At 38.5% G+C, this 19,054-nt stretch overlaps 1 protein-coding gene across 10 annotated transcripts in view; it reads left to right on the forward strand.

Annotated features, from left to right (window-relative positions):
• SNX13 (sorting nexin 13) overlaps positions 1–8,023 on the forward strand; it is a 66,334-nt gene extending 58,311 nt beyond the window's left edge. For 6 of the 10 annotated variants that reach the window (XM_061469213.1, XM_061469210.1, XM_061469214.1 and 3 more), the window contains 4 exons: positions 685–830; positions 2,572–2,640; positions 3,883–3,995; positions 4,479–8,023. In XM_061469213.1, coding sequence (XP_061325197.1) covers positions 685–830; positions 2,572–2,640; positions 3,883–3,995; positions 4,479–4,726 — 576 coding nt within the window. In that variant the 3' untranslated portion in view covers positions 4,727–8,023. Of the gene's footprint in view, positions 1–684; positions 831–2,571; positions 2,641–3,865; positions 3,996–4,478 lie in introns of those variants that run through there. The other 4 variants (XR_009746197.1, XR_009746199.1, XR_009746196.1 and 1 more) reach the window with 3 other exon arrangements.
• The last annotated feature ends 11,031 nt before the right edge of the window (positions 8,024–19,054 follow it).

The following is a 19,054-nucleotide window of genomic DNA, read 5'->3' on the forward strand; positions in this document are numbered from 1 at the left end:
TTTAATATTTGAAAAAGAAAAAATATTGACAGTTTCTACAAATGTATGCCATCCATCGTTTAAAACTTCTACATAGCTACTGAATCCTCTGTTTTAGTATTTCCGTAGCTGTTTTTTGTAAGCTAATCTGTGTCACATCATCTATTAAATAGTAAAATGATGATGCTTTTCATCTAAAGCGTAAAATCACTTATATCCATGCAGAATTGAATGATATCTAAATAAAAGGCAGTTCATTGCAATGAATTGTCATTGTTCTTTGGAATTGTTCTGAATTTGGCACAGTGCATCCATAAGAAAAACATGCCAAAGAACACTCCTTCTAGACTTTCGTATTAGGCAATTAGAATAGCTAACAAAGGGAGAGTTCACGGACAAACTCTCCCTTTAGGACATGTTCACTCCTAACTCTGTTCAGCTTTGGTGAAATAACTATTTCTGTCTTACTTTAAAAAGTCAATGGCTTTAAGCCTAGTTCATCTTTAATTTTCAAGCTTTCTTTGCTGTTAGTGATGTTACAGGAGATTTAGGGAAGATTTCCTATTACAGTAAAATATAGAGCAAAGTGTTTCTGTCATTGTTCTGCTTATACTGAAGTGTTTGACCTGTGAAGTAACTACTAATACTGTAGCTGTCTTGAACTGAAATAAATGTTTACTAATTATACTTTTACTTGGTGGTTAGGTGGATGACAATATTCCACTGAGAGTGATGCTCCTCCTTATGGATGAAGTCTTCGATTTAAAGGAAAGAAATCAGTGGTTAAGAAGAAATATAAAAAACCTGCTTCAGCAACTTATTAGAGCAACATATGGTGACACAATTAATAGGTACTGCTTTTCTTATATAGAGTGATTATGTGCGTGAGACTGTGGACTGTGTCTATAAATCGTTTTTGATATTACTGAATTACTGTGGTTTAGATCTGCTTTCATTTGCCTTTGAAGAGGATCAATAAACCAAGTAGAAATGTAGTGTAAAACGGAGATAAGGTATTACTGAAAGACAGAGTGCAGTAACTGTTACATGCCAGAGAGCTTCCAAAGAGTTTTAATGTATCAGAAAGAGTGTGAATGTAACTTAATATTGATGGTGCCTGTGCTTCTTGCCTTGTGTTTTACACTATACTTTCATACTATTTATTAATTTCTGTGCTATTTCTGTTTACATCTCTTCAGTGACACAAATGATACACTGGCACTGTCAAATTATGTGAATTTTACTGAGTTGCTATGTTTTTTTCTCTCACAGTTTAAAAGATTGAGGGGAGGAAGGGAAAAGACTATTATGGGGTCTGTTCTTCCTTCCTTCTTCTCTCCCCCTGTGTTCTTTGTAATTCATATGTGCTTATTCATGCAAATGCAAAGCAAATTTGTGGTGCTAAATAAGTAATGTTTCTTACCCTCAGCTTAGAAATCTGTTTTCATGCTTTTCTTTCTAATAGGTTGCTTATGAAATGTAAAAAAAAAATATAAATAAAACCCAAATTTGTAGAAACAGAATTGTCACTAAATTGCCATTTTGGATTAGTGCCATGGATCAAAAGCTTAATTTCTGGCAGGTGGGAAGTAGTTTCTTACTGCATTTTCAGGACATTCCTCACCATACTTATTACCCCTCACAAGTATATTTGTAATGTTTTTATCACTCTTAAACATACAGACAGTTCTTCTGGTACCTGTAGTGATGCAACCATATAGTAATAGCAGCACTGGGTCTTTTTCAGGTAATTATTTTGAGACCTGTGCTTCAAAAAGTATGCTGGCTTTTTGAACAATAGTTGTTGCTGTTTTCAGGCCATAATATATAACAGGCTGCTGCTTACTCACTGCAGAAATATTCTGCTTCTACCTTTAGAGCTGTTCCAGATACTCATGACTTCTTCTGGTTCATCAGTTGTAGTCAGGTTCATCAGTCCTGTCAGGTTTTTGGGGTTTAAAAACAAATCGTGTTCTTTTTTTTTTGTTTGTTTGTTTTTCTTACTTTTTTGTATTATTGTCTTATTTCTTAGAAAACTAAATTTAAATTACGTTTAATTATTTCCCAGGAAATAATCCTAGGATAGTGGTGATAGACATGTATATAATTTTTGTAAATATCCTAGATTTGGATATTGATCTGTGTGTGTTGATGAATGAAGGTCAAAGTTTATGATCAGTCTGTATTTCCTGTTAAAGATTCTGAAGTAAGCGCATAGATAAGTATGTAATTTGAGATGAAGTTGTCTTTTTGCTTGCAAAAGCGGAACTTGAAGAGTGCTCCATGAAGAGGAGCCCTTTACAGGCAGAACAATTGTATAATGCTGATGGGAGATGCAGGATTGAATTTGCAGCCTGCTTAGTCATCATATATTTACTTAAAAAGGAAAATGTGTTAGCTTTAGGAGTGATCAGTGACCTCAGATTTTTATCTTTAGAATCAGCACTTGCCTTCCTAGTGTGTAGTTTATGAAACCTACTTAAGGAGTTGGAGAAAGCTGAAGTTGTACTTTGCCCTAGAGTGCTCTTTAAAATGCTGTACTTCTGTCCCTGTTCTAAAAATTAATGAGAGACTTGTTTGCTTTGATTTTAGAAAAATAGTTGATCATGTTGATTGGATGACATCTCCTGAGCAAGTAGCAGATGCGGTGAAACGCTTCAGGTATGTCTTTTGTCATAGCTGTTGCATATGAACTACTTGCCAGTTGGTGTCTAGTATCTCTGTATTCCTCCTGTTCTTTTTATGTGAGGAAATTGTTTGTGTACAGAATTCCAGCTGGAGCATACACTGCTTTTTACATGGATTAAGTCGGAGAAAGTAAATTTCACATGAAGAAGAATGTTTTTGAGTTCTGTCCTCTTTCTTCAGAAGTTCTTCGTTAACCAGTCGAAAAGAGCTGTATACTTACAAATTTCATCACATTACTGATCAAGTGTCTTGTTTGCCTTGGTGAAGGCAGTTGCATGACCTACCTTAAAAAGGCAAACAATTATTCCTAAGAAAATCCCCTAGCTCTAGGCCAATATGTTTCATATGTGGGCACATACTTTCAAATTCAGGCTTCAGTTCCCTTGTATCAAAGGCTTTGTTGTTCCTTTTCCTAGAAGTCTTAATGGCTTCTGCAGCACTGTTGAGCAAGAGCTGTCTCCCTTGCCTCTTCTTTTATTCGGGTTTTGGGGGGGGGGGGTGTTGGTTTTTTTTTGTTGTTTTTTTTTTTTGTTTGGTTTTTGTTTGGTTTTTTTGTTGTTTTATTTTGATGGAGTAAAGGAGATAACACAGGATAACATATTAGGTAAAATACAAATAAAGTAGGGTAACATTAGCCATTAGAATACATGCTTTATAGGTATTCTGTTATTCTTCAATAAAACCGACTAAGAATCTCTGCTTCTTATTAAGAAAGAGGATGTTATTCACTGAGGCAAATAGCTTTTCAGGCAGTCATGTCTTTTGCACTGGCCTTTAAGCTATACTGAAACATCTCAGCTTTAGCTTGTTCATAGGCTAAATACTGTCAGATCTAATGAAGCATTTAATAGGCCTACGCCTAGAGTCTGTTAGTGGTGATAGACACTGGTTGGTAGAAGCAAATCTGAAGTACGTTTTGTGTAACAACTATGTGGTATTTGAATGCTTTTTGGTGTGTAATGTTTTCTTACAATTTTCTGCATCAGATTATTGTGCTAAAAAAGTACAGGGTAGTTACTAATACACTGAGTGTATTGCACTTCTTGCCTTTGATTTCTTTTTTGCCTTTTTCCTTTTCTAATATTTGAAGTCTGTGTTAGGTGGTGTGCAAATTACTTTCTTGTATTTATTTCATGAGATAGCTTTGAGGGATTAAAAAGAGCCTTTCACTTGATAAAATTTTTATGTATTTTGACAGATTTGCTTTTGTTACAGAGATGCTTTCTGGCCCAATGGCATTTTAGCAGAGACAGTTCCGCGGAGGGACAAAGCTATTAGAATGAGAACAAGAGTGGCAGGGAAGACCAAATTACTGGAGGTAATGCCAGGTAAGTGAGTCTGGAATTGAAGGCTAATAATCTTTACCATATATTGTTGCTGGAATTAGTCAGTATTCTTACTGATAGTTAAAATGTTGACAGGAAATTTTGACATATGAACTGTATTTAAATAAAAAGGTTTTTTATTATTAAAGCACTGCATATTTTCACATGTATGATGACTTTGCAACTGTAATTCTCTTAGAACCACCTAGTATTTAGCTTCACTTAGTTTAGCAGATGAAATACCTGTGTTCCAATGCACCATGATTACATGTAAAATAACATGGTTACGCATATATAGTGTAAAAGTGAAGTAATTTTCAGAAATCCTTTCTGCTGTAAGAGAACTTTCAGTTTAGTTCTGTTGTGTATAATAGAGGCACTGTTACTACAGATTCCAGGCTACATAAGTTGAAAGACTTAGTATTCAGTTTATTAACACAGAAGCAGAATTTAGATTAAACTTGTGTGTAACCTTTGTTTTTGTAGATGAATTGAAGCATATCATCGGTGCCGAGACTACACGGAAAGGCATTCTTCGGGTCTTTGAAATGTTCCAGCACTCTCAGCTGAACAAGAGAATGGTGTACGTGTTTCTGGAGAGATTCCTAGAAACCTTATTTCCACAAAATAAGTTCCCTGAGCTCTTCAGTAAACTGCATTCACGGTCAAAGCAGATGCAGAGGTATAAGCAGAGACTACTTTCTACTCAAGCGCCTTCCTTACAGAAAAGGTGACACTTCAAACCTGCAAAGCTGGTGTATGTTTGTCCAGGATTAATTACTTGGGCAGATTCTCTGGGGCTTCAAACTCACATGCTGTTATTTCTGCACCAGTCTTCTAGTGTCACATATTAGATTATTAATGCATCTGTAAGACCTGTGGATCTTCTCATCTTCACTTGTAATTCAACCACTACCAGAAGGGTTTGTGTGTTTTAAATGATTTGGTGCGTCTTCATGCAACATTGAGAGGAATACTGGCCCAATATATAAGAACGCTGATTCCTTCCTTTCCTGAGTCGATGTTTTGCCAGCAATGAAAAGTGCCAGACTGCTCAAGTAAAGCACAACTATGGTGACACAATAGAAGGAAAGGATGTTTTGGCACTGGGAGATAGTGCAATGTGTGAGAATCGGGTGGAATTGTTCAACATAATTATGACTGTTGAGGCTCTGTAGGGCTCTCTTTTAACATTCCTGTAAAGGCTGAGCTAACAGGAAAAACAGTCTCCGGAATAGCAGGTTCGTAGGAGAGGGGAGAAATAGTTATAGCCCTATCATAAAAGTACATTTATTAAAGAAAAATAGAGGCAATGTGGCTTTTATGCCTCATTCATAACACCTTTCATGTTTTAAAGAATAACATCAGATCTAATGGGGGGTTTAGTAAAGGCAGAGGTGCAGTAGAAACAAACCTTTTGTTTTGATTATTCTGTAGCTTAAGGGCCATATTCTGCTCTTACAGCACCTGGCATAGGTATTGCATGTAACTTCAGTGGAGAAGTGGCATCATATTTATGTTTGGTTGACATATTTGAACATATGTCAAGTTAATAGTTGTAGAAGGAAGGGGGTACATGTTAAAAAGAGGATAGACATGTTAGAAGATGAGGAAATTGCACTAAGACACAGTTTACACACAACTCCCCACTAAATTCTGAAACTTTTTTTGGATGTGAAAGACTGTCCTACATAAGTGAAAGATTCCTTACCTTTTAGTGTGTAAGCCTCGAATGGAAAACGTTAAATTAGTTGGTTCCTCACAGGTAAAAGATTTCATTAGTCATATGCAAACACTTGGAAAATCCTGAATGCATCTCAGTGTATATATGAAAATAAAAATGAGATAAAACTGGAATATTTTTTTAAATATTTTTTTTATTTTTTTGATGTAAAATTTTAATAAAAATTTGACATCAAGGCCCCACATCCATCTGTTTAGTTTCAGTGAAGAATTTCTGTCCAATTAAAAATAAAGTAACAACCAAATAATCCTGTTTGGCCACAGCGTATCTCAGTTTGTGTTTTCCTTAGTCCCCTACTGTTTGAGCACGGCTATCTGGATATAAATAGGAAGTAATCCTACAGAGTCCAGTACTTTTCTGAACGCTAAGCACAGGGTAAGATACAGCAATTGATCAAGGATCCTTATAGCAATTTGTGTCGTTATGGGAACAAACGATCCTTTTACATGAGGGAGGAACATAGACCTTTTATGAAAGCGTTCTAAGAGTAGACAAGAAGGCTCTCAAAGGACCTAGTTAAATTGGCTGAAGCCTCTATATAGATCATTTTTTCTCATGGACTCTAATGCAATGTAGCCTTTTATCATACTACTTAACGATGATCATATTGTACTGTTAACATTCTCATACAGTATGCATGGACTCAAGTGCACTTCGTTGTTTTTTTTTCTTTATTGCAGAACTAAATACTGTAAATTAAATCCTTTTCTTTTATAGTCCCTAGGAAGACGAGTTGCTTAAATATGTAAGAACCCGTCCCCCTTCCTCTCTGCAGGTTCTGTAGAAGTGTGTTGAATTTAACAAGTTTATTGAGTTCTGTGTTAAGTAATCAGTGTAGCCAGCTCCTGTTGTTTACAAGCCTGTATCTTCCTCTAATGTCAGGGTGCTCAAGCATTCCTGATATCTGACTGATGAAACATCATTCAGCAATTGTTCTTGGCGATATAGCAAATACATCCTTGAGCCTACCAAATGTAATTTATGACTTTTAAATCACTGAATTTGTTATGCAGTATGAAAGCAGGAAATTCAAATACTGTTTTGTCAGATCTGTGGAACTTTTTATGTATCTGTAGGTACCATTAAAAAATTCAAGAGAATAGTGATAATGTGCGAATTTGGGATTTTTGTTTTATTATTATCTGGTACATTTCTATACAAAAATAAAATAATATCTCTAGGAATGTGAAGTGAACATAATACACCATGTTTATTAGTTTTACTTAATGAATTTATTACCTATATATACCTATACACACACTTGTATACCTATGTGTGCATATGTATATATGTATTGAAGTTTTGTCTTCTGTACTTAATTACAGAATGTGGCTTCCTAATTCAGTGGTGCCTGTTGGCTGACAAGAATAATCAGAAATGAACCTTTTTGTTAAAAAGAGTTTGTGTGTATCTCTAGTTAAATGTTTTTCCTGTTGACAGCTTGAAATACCTACCCTGTCAACCCAAGCAGCCTCTTATCCCAGAAAGTTTCCAAAACTGAATGTTAATATACAGCACCTAATTGTCTGGGTGTATCTTCTGGCCTTTGGGTGCTGTGACTGGCTGCTGAAAATTGTGCCATTGTCAACAAATGCACTTGTTTTAGCCTTAATTATTTTTAAGAGAAAACAAGCAATTGAATTTTCCATTTGGTTCATCCTCAAGCTTGTGCTGCTGGTGTTTGTTAGAACTATACAGTAAATTTTAAGTGCTACCAGAATGCGTACCAAAATAAAAATATATGAATTCTACAATCTAAATTTTAATTTTGTGCAATATTTTCATTTACTGCATGTGTATTTGAATAACTGTAAAATAAATGAATTTTTAATATTTTGAAGTCTAGGTTAAAAATATCTTCTCAGCTGAACAATTTTGCATTCTGTTGTTGCGTTAGTTTATTTAAGGACTTGTTTTAAAAGTCTTATTTGTTACTCCTTTGTTAATTTTACCCTTGTTCTCAGTGATCCTTGCTCATCTGAGCAAAGCTCATATATTACAAGGGAAAAATCTGAAGAGCACATCTCATGAATATAGCTGTTATGAATTACTTGTGCATATCATTGTACAGTAAGTGTCAGCTGTGTGCCTAATTGTTCTATTGATGCTTTTTCCCTCCCTTTCCCTTCCTCTTGTTTCTGTAACAAAGAATGAACATGAACCAGGCTGCCATGGTCACTTCTACTGAATAGCAAAAGACTCTGAATTTTTTTTTTTTTGAGTTTGCATTTATGTTCTGTCCAATAGAAAGCTAAAAAATTACACTAATAAAGTATTAACAGGATTATGACCAGTCTGTTTGTTTTTAAAATAACTTACTAACAGGTACGAATGTTCCTCAGGTCTGGAAAAAAATCACTGAAGAAGATAAAAATACTGCTTTTAAAGCAATCCGTCTGTGTTTGGAAGGTTTTGCTTTTAACCAGTTAATCTCTACATTCATCTTCAACCAGCTTTTTCAAAGAGTCCTGTATTTTAAAAGGATTTATCTAGAAGTGGTGGGATTGTTTGGTGTAGGAGGGGTTTTTTTATATTGCATTTTTTTACTCTATGGCTTTTTTCCCCCAGGTTTATTTTTGCAGCAGCTGGATCTACCATGGGAGCGCAATTGTTACCCTTGATATATTTATTTCAGCTGTTTCACATTCATCAAAAAGACGTCCTGAGCTATGGAGATGTTAGTTCTTTGACCCTGGGGTAAAGTGTGTACCACTTCCACTAACTTACTTTTGCTACAGGATATAGACCCATCTCAGAAATTTCACTAGCTGATTGCAAGGTCTTGGTGAAGCTAGGATAACTTCATGGCAAGAAATCCACACCATTATGAACTTCTTCTACAAGTCTTTATCTGCCATTTGCTTAGTGGGGGTAATATGTTTTCATGTATTGTTTAAATCTCCAGTCTATTTATCACATCCAGTTTATTTTGGTTTGCTGTCTGATGAATGTGTGAAGATTGCTGAAGTTTTTTTGTGAAGTTCATCGCAAAAAGATCAGTAGTCAGCATCACTCTGCATTGACTTATTTAACTAAAGATTTCATGATTCATCTTTTAGAAGGAAATTATATATTGAAAGCATATAATAAATTTTTATGTATTTGGAAATAAATTACCTTTGTTTTCACTGCCACTGCAGTTTCCCCCACATGCACAGAGAAATATGTTTGAATACTTTCATATTCAAATATCTGAAATAACTGTTTGCCATGCTATGTCTCTGAATTACTATGCCATGTTGGGGTTGGGATAATCTGCATGGGTCAGTTAAATTACTTGGTATCTGGTTGAGCAAAGGCCAACTAGAACTCTCAATTTGACATTTTAGAATTGAATAGTACATAAATGAATTCTGAGGTTGGGCTTTAATAAAGAATGCTGTATTGAATTTACTGGTAATCAACAGCTACTATTTTGGTGTAAGGAATGTAGCTTTTAAAAACAGACTTGCTCTTTCTTACTATAACAGCTTTAAAAGTAGTTGTTTCAGCCTTTGTGCTGAATTTTCTCATCATGAGGTAAAGAAACATGGTAATTCTGAATTGAGAGATACTGATGGAATTTTCAGTTAGCAACTTAATGGAGGTTTAGGCAAGAGATTCTCATAAAAATTTTAGAATTGGGAACACCATTCTTAATTTAGAATATGTGGGAGATGGTTTTGTGAGTTACCTGGTTATTCAATACACAGAATAGCCAGAACTTGAAAGAAACTTCTACTTGCCTATTCTTTTTCTTAAAATAGCTGGCTTGTACTATGGTACATACAAAACTTCATTTGCAGAAGACATTTCATGTGACCAAGTAACAGGTTTCTTACTTTTCATTGTGAAGGTTAAGTTAGAATTTGATCATCAAAGGCAATATTTGCCTTTTTCTTAACATTCCTTGTAGTCTGTTTAAATGGTGTCATGTTTTACCTGATCAATTTTATATTGCCTGTGTTGATTTAAATCCCTAGTTTCCCAGTAATCCCTAACATCGTTTTTGCAAACAAATGAGGCCTGCTTATACCCAGTGTAAAAACACAAAAGGTATTTCGGGGAGAAAAGAACTTTTTCCTTATATCCAATCTAAACTTCCCTTGCTTAAGTTTGAACCCATTATCCCTTGTCCTATCACTACCATCCCTAGCAAAGAGTCCCTCCCCAGCATCCTCATAGGTCCCCTTCAGATACTGGGAGGCTGCTATGAGGTCTCCACACAGCCTTCTCTTCTCCAGGCTGAACAGCCCCAACTTTCTCAGCCTATCTTCATACAGGAGGTGCTCCAGTCCCCTGATCATCCTTGTGGCCCTTTGCTGCACTTGTTCCAACAGCTCCATGTCCTTTTTATGTTGAAGACGCCAGAACTGCACATAATACTCCAAGTGAGGTCTCATGAGAGCGGAGTAGAGGGGCAGGATCACTGCAAATAAACTGCATAGTCTTTGCAAACTGCTTCTTTTTAACCACATCAGGAGTCAGTTAAATCTTCATTGCCTAGTCAGCTTAGCTAGAAAATATTTATCTTGCTGTTTAAAGGCAAAAAGGACGGAGTGTCACTACTAGGAATGGCCAGAGGTAATATATGCTTGTTCTCTGATTTTGTTTTTGGTTTTGTTTTTTTTTTTTTTACCAATTGGCAAATCCCATTTTCCTTCTTCCAAGGAAAGCTAAAACAAGGAAGTCTAAAATACACATATTCAGTATAAACATCCTTTTTTTTTTTTTTTTTTAACCATATATGCTTTTGCCTTTTACATGGTGGCAGTTCCTTAAGGTAACTGAGAAAAACACCCCATTAGGACTTCTATTTCTGGGCCTGTCTCTATGGGCTTGGAATAATTTTATTTAAATACATCTTCTCTTTACTATTAACAACAACAAATTGTATTGCTTAATAGTAATAGCTGCTGCATCTTCTGGGTCATTTCAGTTCACAAGACCCAGGAAGAAAATATTGCATGGATAACTACCTGCGATTTTCCACATATGCTTACTGTAACTTGTCAAGTTTAAAAAAAAAACAACAAAAACCTGCTTTTGTTTGGTTTTTTGTTGTTTTCCTTCTTTTTTAGTGTCTTTGAAGTAAACCAGATGTTTCTAGGCCTGTTTGTTCTTAGTGGGTTTGGATGCAGCAGCTATTGTTTACTCAGGGTTGGAGTATGTATGAGAGACTGGCTTTTGTTAAACTAACTCAACTTACAGAAAAAAAGATACTTCCAAATGCATTTAAACCAGATAAAACACTATTTAAAATGTGTTCTGTTTCAATTTTATGTCAATATTTAACCAGTTTTTATCCCTAAGACCAGTTTGCACAGCCAGGATGACATGCTTCTAAAAGCAAATTAATTTTGGAGGAATAGTGCACGTGTAGAGGGCTGAATGAGGGTAATCTTGGACTGGCATGAAGTTACTGGGAGCAGCGAGGAAGAAGTGGGGTAAAGGAGCTGAAACTCCAAATATAGCCACCCTTGAATTGTAGAGGTTAAAAAGGAGGTAAGGTGGTGAAGCAGCACTTGGATTTTCACCCATCTATCCATCCTTCCTGCTCCCTGCAGAGTGTTTTGGTTATGCTTCATGGCTTCAAGGAGCTGGTCTCTTGGCTTGATTTGCTGCTGACATTTCATAAGAACAGTTTGTTGTATGAGATGAAAACAAATACTTTGGAAATATGTACACATTTTGATCCCAAACTTCATGACAGCAAGTTCCAGACCTCTCATTTAATCTAACCCTGAAACACATTCCCAGCCTGCATTCCTCTCCCTTTACAAAGCGTTTCATGTGCTGTGTTTTTTATCAGTATGTGATGGGCCAATTGCACAAGATCTGCTTGGTATAAAGAAAGTGATTGTATATGTCAGTATGAACAGTGCATGCAGTAAGGAAGCTGCAAGGGGGAAAACTGACACACAGCAGGTGTGCAAGGAATAAGCAAAAAACATTTTACTATGATAATGATCATGAAACTGAAGGCCAGAGAATGCAAACTATTTGTAAGGCCCCTGATATTTTCATCAAGTGGTCTTACGGTACGCGCTTGCCATCATCTGTTCAGTTGTGGAGAGTTTTGAGGAAAAAATGTTAATTCAATGCTGCTGTGTTTAACAGTCCCAAAACTTCATGTCAGCACATGGAAGTCAGTGACCTTAAAAATGAGCAGAAGGTGTAGCTGGAGTATTTTCTCCCAAAGCACTTGGGATCTGCGCATTGTAGCATGTTTGGGGGGGTAGTTCATGCTTCGCAGGTTTGAGGGGGCAGGAGCAAGTGTGTTTTGGTACCCCACAGGATGGGGCTGAGTATTAGCTGCAGCCAAGCATGCTGCAGGGTGGGCATATCCATATGGAGCCATGGGTAAATACCACCAAAATCCTCTGTTCTGATGATTCTGATGCATTTGGGAAAGAGGGAGATGGCTGCTTGGAAAGTTTCTCTGTGGCCACAGACACTACATAACACCTAACAACCATTTTGTTTCAGGGGTGACACTTCTGAAATTGCCAGGGCTGGGGGTGTATGAGGAGGTTGTCCTGGATTTAGCAGGTAGACCTGGCACATATTCTACTTCATGTTACCACACTAGAAGATTCTTTTGAGTCGGGGACCTCCTTGGCATCTGAATCAGATTGAGAGAAATGACCAATGTGTTTGGAGGTCAATTTGTTGGCAATCTACAGTAGTTTCCCTGCTAGGAGAGAGGCTTGGAGTAGGACCTGGCTGTGCAGAGTGGGCACTAGTGGAAGAAGCCTTGAGAAACCTCCAGTGAGCCCTCAAGCCAAGAGTGGCTCCAAGAGGAGAGGCTGCCCAGGCAGTGGAAGAAGGGTAAATTTCCCACCATGTGGTTGTACCAGATATAGCTCCGACGGAGGAATGTTTAGGTGTAGTGGTATTGGGGTGATCTCCTGTGCCCTCACTTCTCTTTCAGGGAGCCCTGAATGGAACTAATACAAAGTCAGTCCTGCTTTCAGTGACACAGAAATATCACAAGGCTCTGTGGGGAACAACTGGGCCTGATGTGTCTCGCTTTGGTCCTCCCCAGCACTTCAAGATAGTGTCCACAGTCTTCTCTGAACAACAATTAAGACAGCCCTGATGACGCAGACAAAATGCATTAGTTTTCCACCCTGGTGTTGCTTTAATGCCCTGTGTTTAATGCTACTTGTTGGACTAATTTAAGAAAAGAAAAGTTAATCTGACTGATCACCCAACATATGTGTATTTTTGCCTGTGTATCAGTCTGGCCAACCCAGCTCCACAGTAGTTGGGACCTTTTACCCTCTTGGGAAAAACCCTCAAGCTACAGGTGTTTTTCTTTTTCCATAGAGGGGTTCTCAAAGGTCACAGAAGCATGAAATCTATCCTAACTCAGCTTAGCTGCTAATCACACCAAGAGAAAGGAAAGTGTGACTGAGCACTGGGTAAATGTCGGCTGGCACCTGTTTTCACAATCTCAATTTGTTTTTCTTCTCACACCACATTACACCTCTTAATTTAATTTGTGACCGGCCCTTTCTCCCCCAGCTGTCCAGGGCTGCAGCGCACACATTCCAGCTGCTGTAATCGGGGGCTCTGCTTGGCCCGAGGACTGAACTCAGCAAATTACCCACGTCCTGTGGCTGCTCTTGGTCTCAGCACTCTCTCGCTGCTTTAGCTCACTTACAGGCTGGTAACTTGATTCCCAGGACCTGAAACAGAGTATACATATTTCAAATACCTTTAAGAAGCCTTTCCCATCCTAACCATGTTGGTTTGGGATTAAAATGGGCTTCAGCTAACAGAGCAACCCATTCAACAGCTTTGCAGTAATTACGGTGCTAATGTTGATTTAAGTCTGTTTTTTTTTGAATGGGAAAGTTCCTAATGGTATTTGCAGAAGGGCAGGCTGGCAGATGCACTGTGAGGGTGTCACGTGTAAGGGCTGCATTCTCCTTCCCTCCTGTGTACAAGCACATAAAAAAGCAGCAAGGCTCGAGAAATCCAGCGTCCCACCCCTGTGCCCCAGAAAAGTTTAAGGCAGTCCCAAAGTGACGGTCAGAGAAGTAGCAAATTTAATTTCTTGGACCTCAGGTTATGATAGCTTAATCCTTCCTCTCTAGAACAGCTATCTTCAGAAATAAGATGCATGGCTGTCTGGCAAAATTAACTGAAAGATGATGACTTTGCAAGATACAGAAGCCAGTGTTATCTCCAGAGCTTCCCTTTGTGGAGGATCTCAGTGTTTCAGGTCAAGAAAGAAGAAAATTGCTCAGCCCTGTTCCCCCTGAACAAATGTTTCTTGTCTTCTGTCAGCTCTGTGAACTTGTAAAAATTACAGTGGTTGTATGCGGTGGTGTATATTAATAAATAGGCTATTAATTTGCTCTGCTAATCTAAGCTGCCAGCTCTGACAACCACTGAAGCCTCTCAGTTCAGGATACTTCTATCCTGATAAGCTCATTTTCTTACAAACCTCATTGTCACCATTACTATTTTGCTGCTATTGTTGCAAGAATGACTGCTGTTAGCAAGCTTTGCCATTTTAATTTGGGGAAAGCCCTGTGTAGTAGAACATTCCCTATGTTAAATGAAACTGCTGCTTTTCCTCCCTGTAAATTGTTCCAGAGAGTGACTATGTTAACAGTTGTCTTTGAATAATAAGTTAAATTGAAAACATATTTCTGAAATGGGTCCTGAGCTGAGGAGCTGCATTTTGGTTTTGGGGCTTCATGAGAAAGAACATTGAACCACACTGAATTTAGAAGCAGTTTTGGTCAGCACCATCTGTGGTTGCAGATGGTGTTGGCAGATGAGGCATCAGATACATGGTCTTCTAGTCCTGGATGGAAGCTGTGACTGCTACCACCCCTACCAGATCATAGAGACTGTGTGAAGAAGCTCTAGAAACTTACTCATATTTCCCCAAAACCCCAAATGATTACTTTGTTTATATTAAGGATTGTTTGGTATCACATTTAGCTTCAGCAGGTCATTCTCTGTTGCCTTTCTCTATCGGTTTCTTGCCTCCACGTGTCTGTAAAAGCTTCTGGTGGGCAAAGGAACTTACATCTTTTAAAATGTTACCCTCATTCTACATGGTTTCTCATGGATGTAAGATGGATATTTGAGAAGAAACCATCTTTCAGTCCCCAGGTTTTGATGTTTAGTAAGTATCTGCTTGCACAAGATGACTAAAGAGGAATTTTTAGAAAAGTCACTCTTGTCACAGCCGCTTACTGCTTGAAGCTTGAAACTTAAAATGCATGTAAAAGCTACCGTCAAATAGGTTATTGTAGCCTGCTTTTTCCCTTGGTCTTGACAAGTGCAATCTTACCTCTCCAGAGTGCTGACACAAAGACCATCCTTTTAACTTAGGCTCTTATAATTTTCTGCTGTCTATAGCTGTTTCAGAGTACATGGTCTTTCCAGTCCCAGAACCTGTAGAAGCAGTACTTGTAACAGGAAAAATTAAGCTGCAGGGAGATCTGACAACAACATCTGAAAAGCCCTCTGTCAGTTTTTGGCACATGGTATTTAAAAATACTCCACAAACTCAGGTTGATTTGCACTTGACCTTTTTTTCAAGAAACTCTCTCAGCTGTACTTCTCTATACTCCTCTTAGCCCCACTCCCTGTCCACAGCAAATGTTTCTTCAAGCAAATGTGGAGCAGAGTCTGCTGTCTCTCACTTCACTTGAAGTCCGGTGGCTGCTGCTGCAGCTGGTAGGAGACCTGGGTCTGCTCATGGCATCATCTTCCTATTCACCCTGGTGCAATGCATGAGATCCATCTACTCAGTGATGAAGGTTCATTTCACTGATATTCATTTTCCATGTCATTCCTGATGTTTGGCAAGACTATGACACCGAAACTGGACACTTCTCTGTTTTGAATTTCCACATATTCTTTTTCCTGTCTGCTAGTCTTGCAGATTTACCATAATAGAATTATCAGGTTGAGTACTTCTTGTTTGTTTGCCTATATTTCATTCTGAATGCCACTATTTTGAGTCAAAAATGTGTGGTTGGTAGCACCCTATTTTGACAGATTTCCAGCTGAACTCAAAGTGAAAGATTTATATAAAATGTTGAAAGAGATTTGACTCACTGGCAGTCTTCTCTCTCCCTTGCCCCACTTTGCCATGGGTATTTTAGCCCTTACATTGAACCCTGCCCTTTCCAAAGAGTTGTCACAGGGGTGATATGGCAAATAACTTGTGCTGATGTCAAAAATGCCAGGAAAAAAACTCCAGCATGAGCAGGTTAATCTCATGGGGACACTTCTGAATTTATTCTCCATTCTCTCTGACAAAGGATGCTAAGGTTGTCTCGCTGAGAGAGAAAACATGAAAGCGAAGCTTGGAAGGGAAGTAAAAGCTGGGGAAATACACTCTCCTAATTAGTACTGGTGAGAGCAGGCTAGAGTGAACTTCCTAAGATCCTTCTGTGTCCTGGCAAACTTTTATTTTTCTAAGTGCAGAGAAATTCCATGACTAAAAAAACAACCAAAGATGAAGGCATTTGGCTCAAAAGCAGGGCCACTTAAAAGCAAGTCTTATCCCTTTCCTGCAGTAAAAGCTGCTATCCTAAGTATTTCAGCCCCAGCACATCTTGAAAAGTCATGAGAAGTAACCTTCAAAATCTGTAAGGTGAAGTTGTGCATCCTTTTCCTGTGAGGCATGGGGAGGAAGAGAAATTTGGTGGAAGGCTTCTCTTGAGTGGAGCCATGTGTTCAAACAAGAGAAGCAAGAAGTCTTCATAGTTGGAAGTGCAGCAAGATTCTGTACAGGAGGAAACAGATTCCTTTTATCAGCTCCAAACAATTTACCCAAATCAGTAAAATGACACTTCTAAAAGAATTGCCTCTCTGTTCCAGATGGTCCCTACTGAGTAGATACTGCAATGCCCATATAATTCTTTTCTGCCTAAGATGAGCAACCCCTGCCCTGTGTTTCTCAAATTGCTCATACTCAACTTCACTGCCCACCCCAGCATGGCTGGGGAAGAACTCAGTAGCCCTTTTACTACGCAGCAAAAGAACAAAGCTGGTGCAGGGTCTAGAGCACAATCTTATGAGGAGCAGCTGAGAGAAATGGGGTTGTTTAGTATGGAGAAAAGGAGGCTGAGGGGAGACCTTATCACTCTTTAGAGCTGTTTGAAAGGAGGATGGAATGAGGTGGGGTTTAGTCTTGTCTCCCAAGTAATCAGTGATAGGACAAGAGGAAATGGCCTTAAGTTGTGCCAGGGGAAGTTTAGATTGGATATTATGAAACAATTGATTCACAGCATTGGAACAGGCTGCCCAGGGAAGTGGAGTCACAATCCCTGGGTGTATTTAAAAGACCTGTAGATGGGGCATTTAGGAACATGATTTAGTGGTGGCAGTGCTAGTTGGAATCAATGATCTTAAAGGCCTTTTCCAACCTACATGGTTCTATGTGTCTCCGAATATTATCTGAAGTCTCTGCTGCTTAAGGAGGTGGCCTGGTTCTTCCTGTCCTGCTATTTGTCTTAAAGACAATATGGAGGAATCCAGTCATGTAGTGCCTGCGCTATTTCACTATTGCCTATGCCCACTTGGCTCTTTCTGCATGGCTGGTAATTAAAATTGGTGTTTAAGGTCTTTTGCTGGCTGTACCCAATAACTGCTGTTTGTTCCAGCTAACTTTGTTAAACGTGGCCCCCCTGCCTCTTTACTGCTCAGGTTTTGTAAAGATGCATTTTTAGATTAGCCATGCTTCACTACCGAATCTACTTATTAAAGGAAACTTTGCTACCTCAAGTTTTTATTGCTGACTACCTTAACTTAAACAGAGATGCAGGTTTTGCTGAAAGAACCTCTTTTCCAGAACAATCGCGACTTTGCTTTTGGCTGCTGGCTCCTGCAACAGTATCATGACATATTACTAAGGTAAGAAATACATTACCTATCTTTTTGCTTGTCCTTGTTACTGGCAAACTCTCAGACAAATGAACTGTGCAAATAAGCATGTTTCTCCAAATATTCATTGTCAAACCAGAGTTCAAGTAACTGACAATAATTTGGCTGTCTTAAGACAGAAATCTGTTCCGTCCTTACTCAGCTTAAAGTGCTATTAATAACTGTAAGTACACTTTATTAATAAGTTAATATTTTTTGTAAAGAAGCTCTTTCGAAATTCTTGAACCAATGGATATCTAGCATTTACTGGAAGAGTTTTGAGGCTTTCCAGCTGCAGTATACCTACTCTAAGGGCACTGAAATATACTTTTCATGTTTGAAATGTGCAGATACTGAGTGTATCACAAACTGCAAGCTAGTAAATGCCTTAGTAATCATACATATCTTATTTTATGGATGAAATACTTCATTTTCCACAGATTTGCTTGGCTCTATAACTTGCTGTATTCAATCTCTTTCAAATTATAACATGCCTTTTCGTTTTGTGCCTCTCCATGCCTCAGAGTTGAGGGAACTGGGAAGAAAGTGATGGTTACACAAAATTTGGCAAGGAATGTATGCTGTCACCATGTATTCTAGATGATGCTGTTGTTCTTTCTTCTCACTTTTTCATAGGGCTCTGCTAGGGGTTGAGTGTGTTACTGGTGGTGCCCCAGCCAGTTGTGCCCTGGCAGGTCTCTGTTTCTCACATGTGCCCTAATCCCAAGGTGAGACAGAGCTGCTGGGGGTGATCCGGCTTTGGGGTGTCCCTTTGATTCCCCACATGATGGGCAGCACAGCTCAGAGCAGGGAGCACTCTGAAGCGGGAGTGGGCCAGTGGCTCGCTGAGCAAAAGTGAGGAAGAAACTGTTCTCAGGTCTCAAAATGTTTCTGTGGTCCTGAGGTTTCAAGCTCCTCTATAATTTGAGTTGTACCGTGCTCACTTCTGGAGACATAAAACACCAGCAGAAGTTTTTCTTCATCCCTTCCCTGTAGCCCACGATGCTCTTCTAACAGCGAGGAGAAAGCAAGCAAGCTTCTGTCACTGTTAGCCACATTCTCCTCTTTATATACCTCGTTGGTACTTCGTTAGTTGAATGCTTTTTAAAAAGTGCTGTTTTATTCAAGTTCTTATATGACATAATCTAAATTCAAGAGGAGAATTTTTACTGCTGTCTTTGGAAAGCTCAGCACAATGGTGGTTCCCCCCCAGCCTTTCTCCTCACAGCAGCATAGCTGAAGAGCTTTCTGGCTGTGCAGAAAGAAGCATGCTGCTACCTTTTTCTTTTCTTGTGTTTACCATGAAGGACAGGTGCTAGCAGCAACCATAACAAATTTCAGCAGAGGGCATTTCCCGGTGGGCTGATGACTGACTGGTTTAATGACCCTCAGCTTTTCTCTGAGTCATTAACTCTTCTAGGTAGTTATTAATGCC

Source organism: Pezoporus flaviventris, unplaced genomic scaffold (assembly GCF_033815535.1).
Source record: "Pezoporus flaviventris isolate CSIRO_AGI_PZ_B2104156 unplaced genomic scaffold, CSIRO_AGI_Pfla_v1 ptg000055l, whole genome shotgun sequence".
Lineage (NCBI taxonomy): Eukaryota > Metazoa > Chordata > Aves > Psittaciformes > Psittacidae > Pezoporus > Pezoporus flaviventris.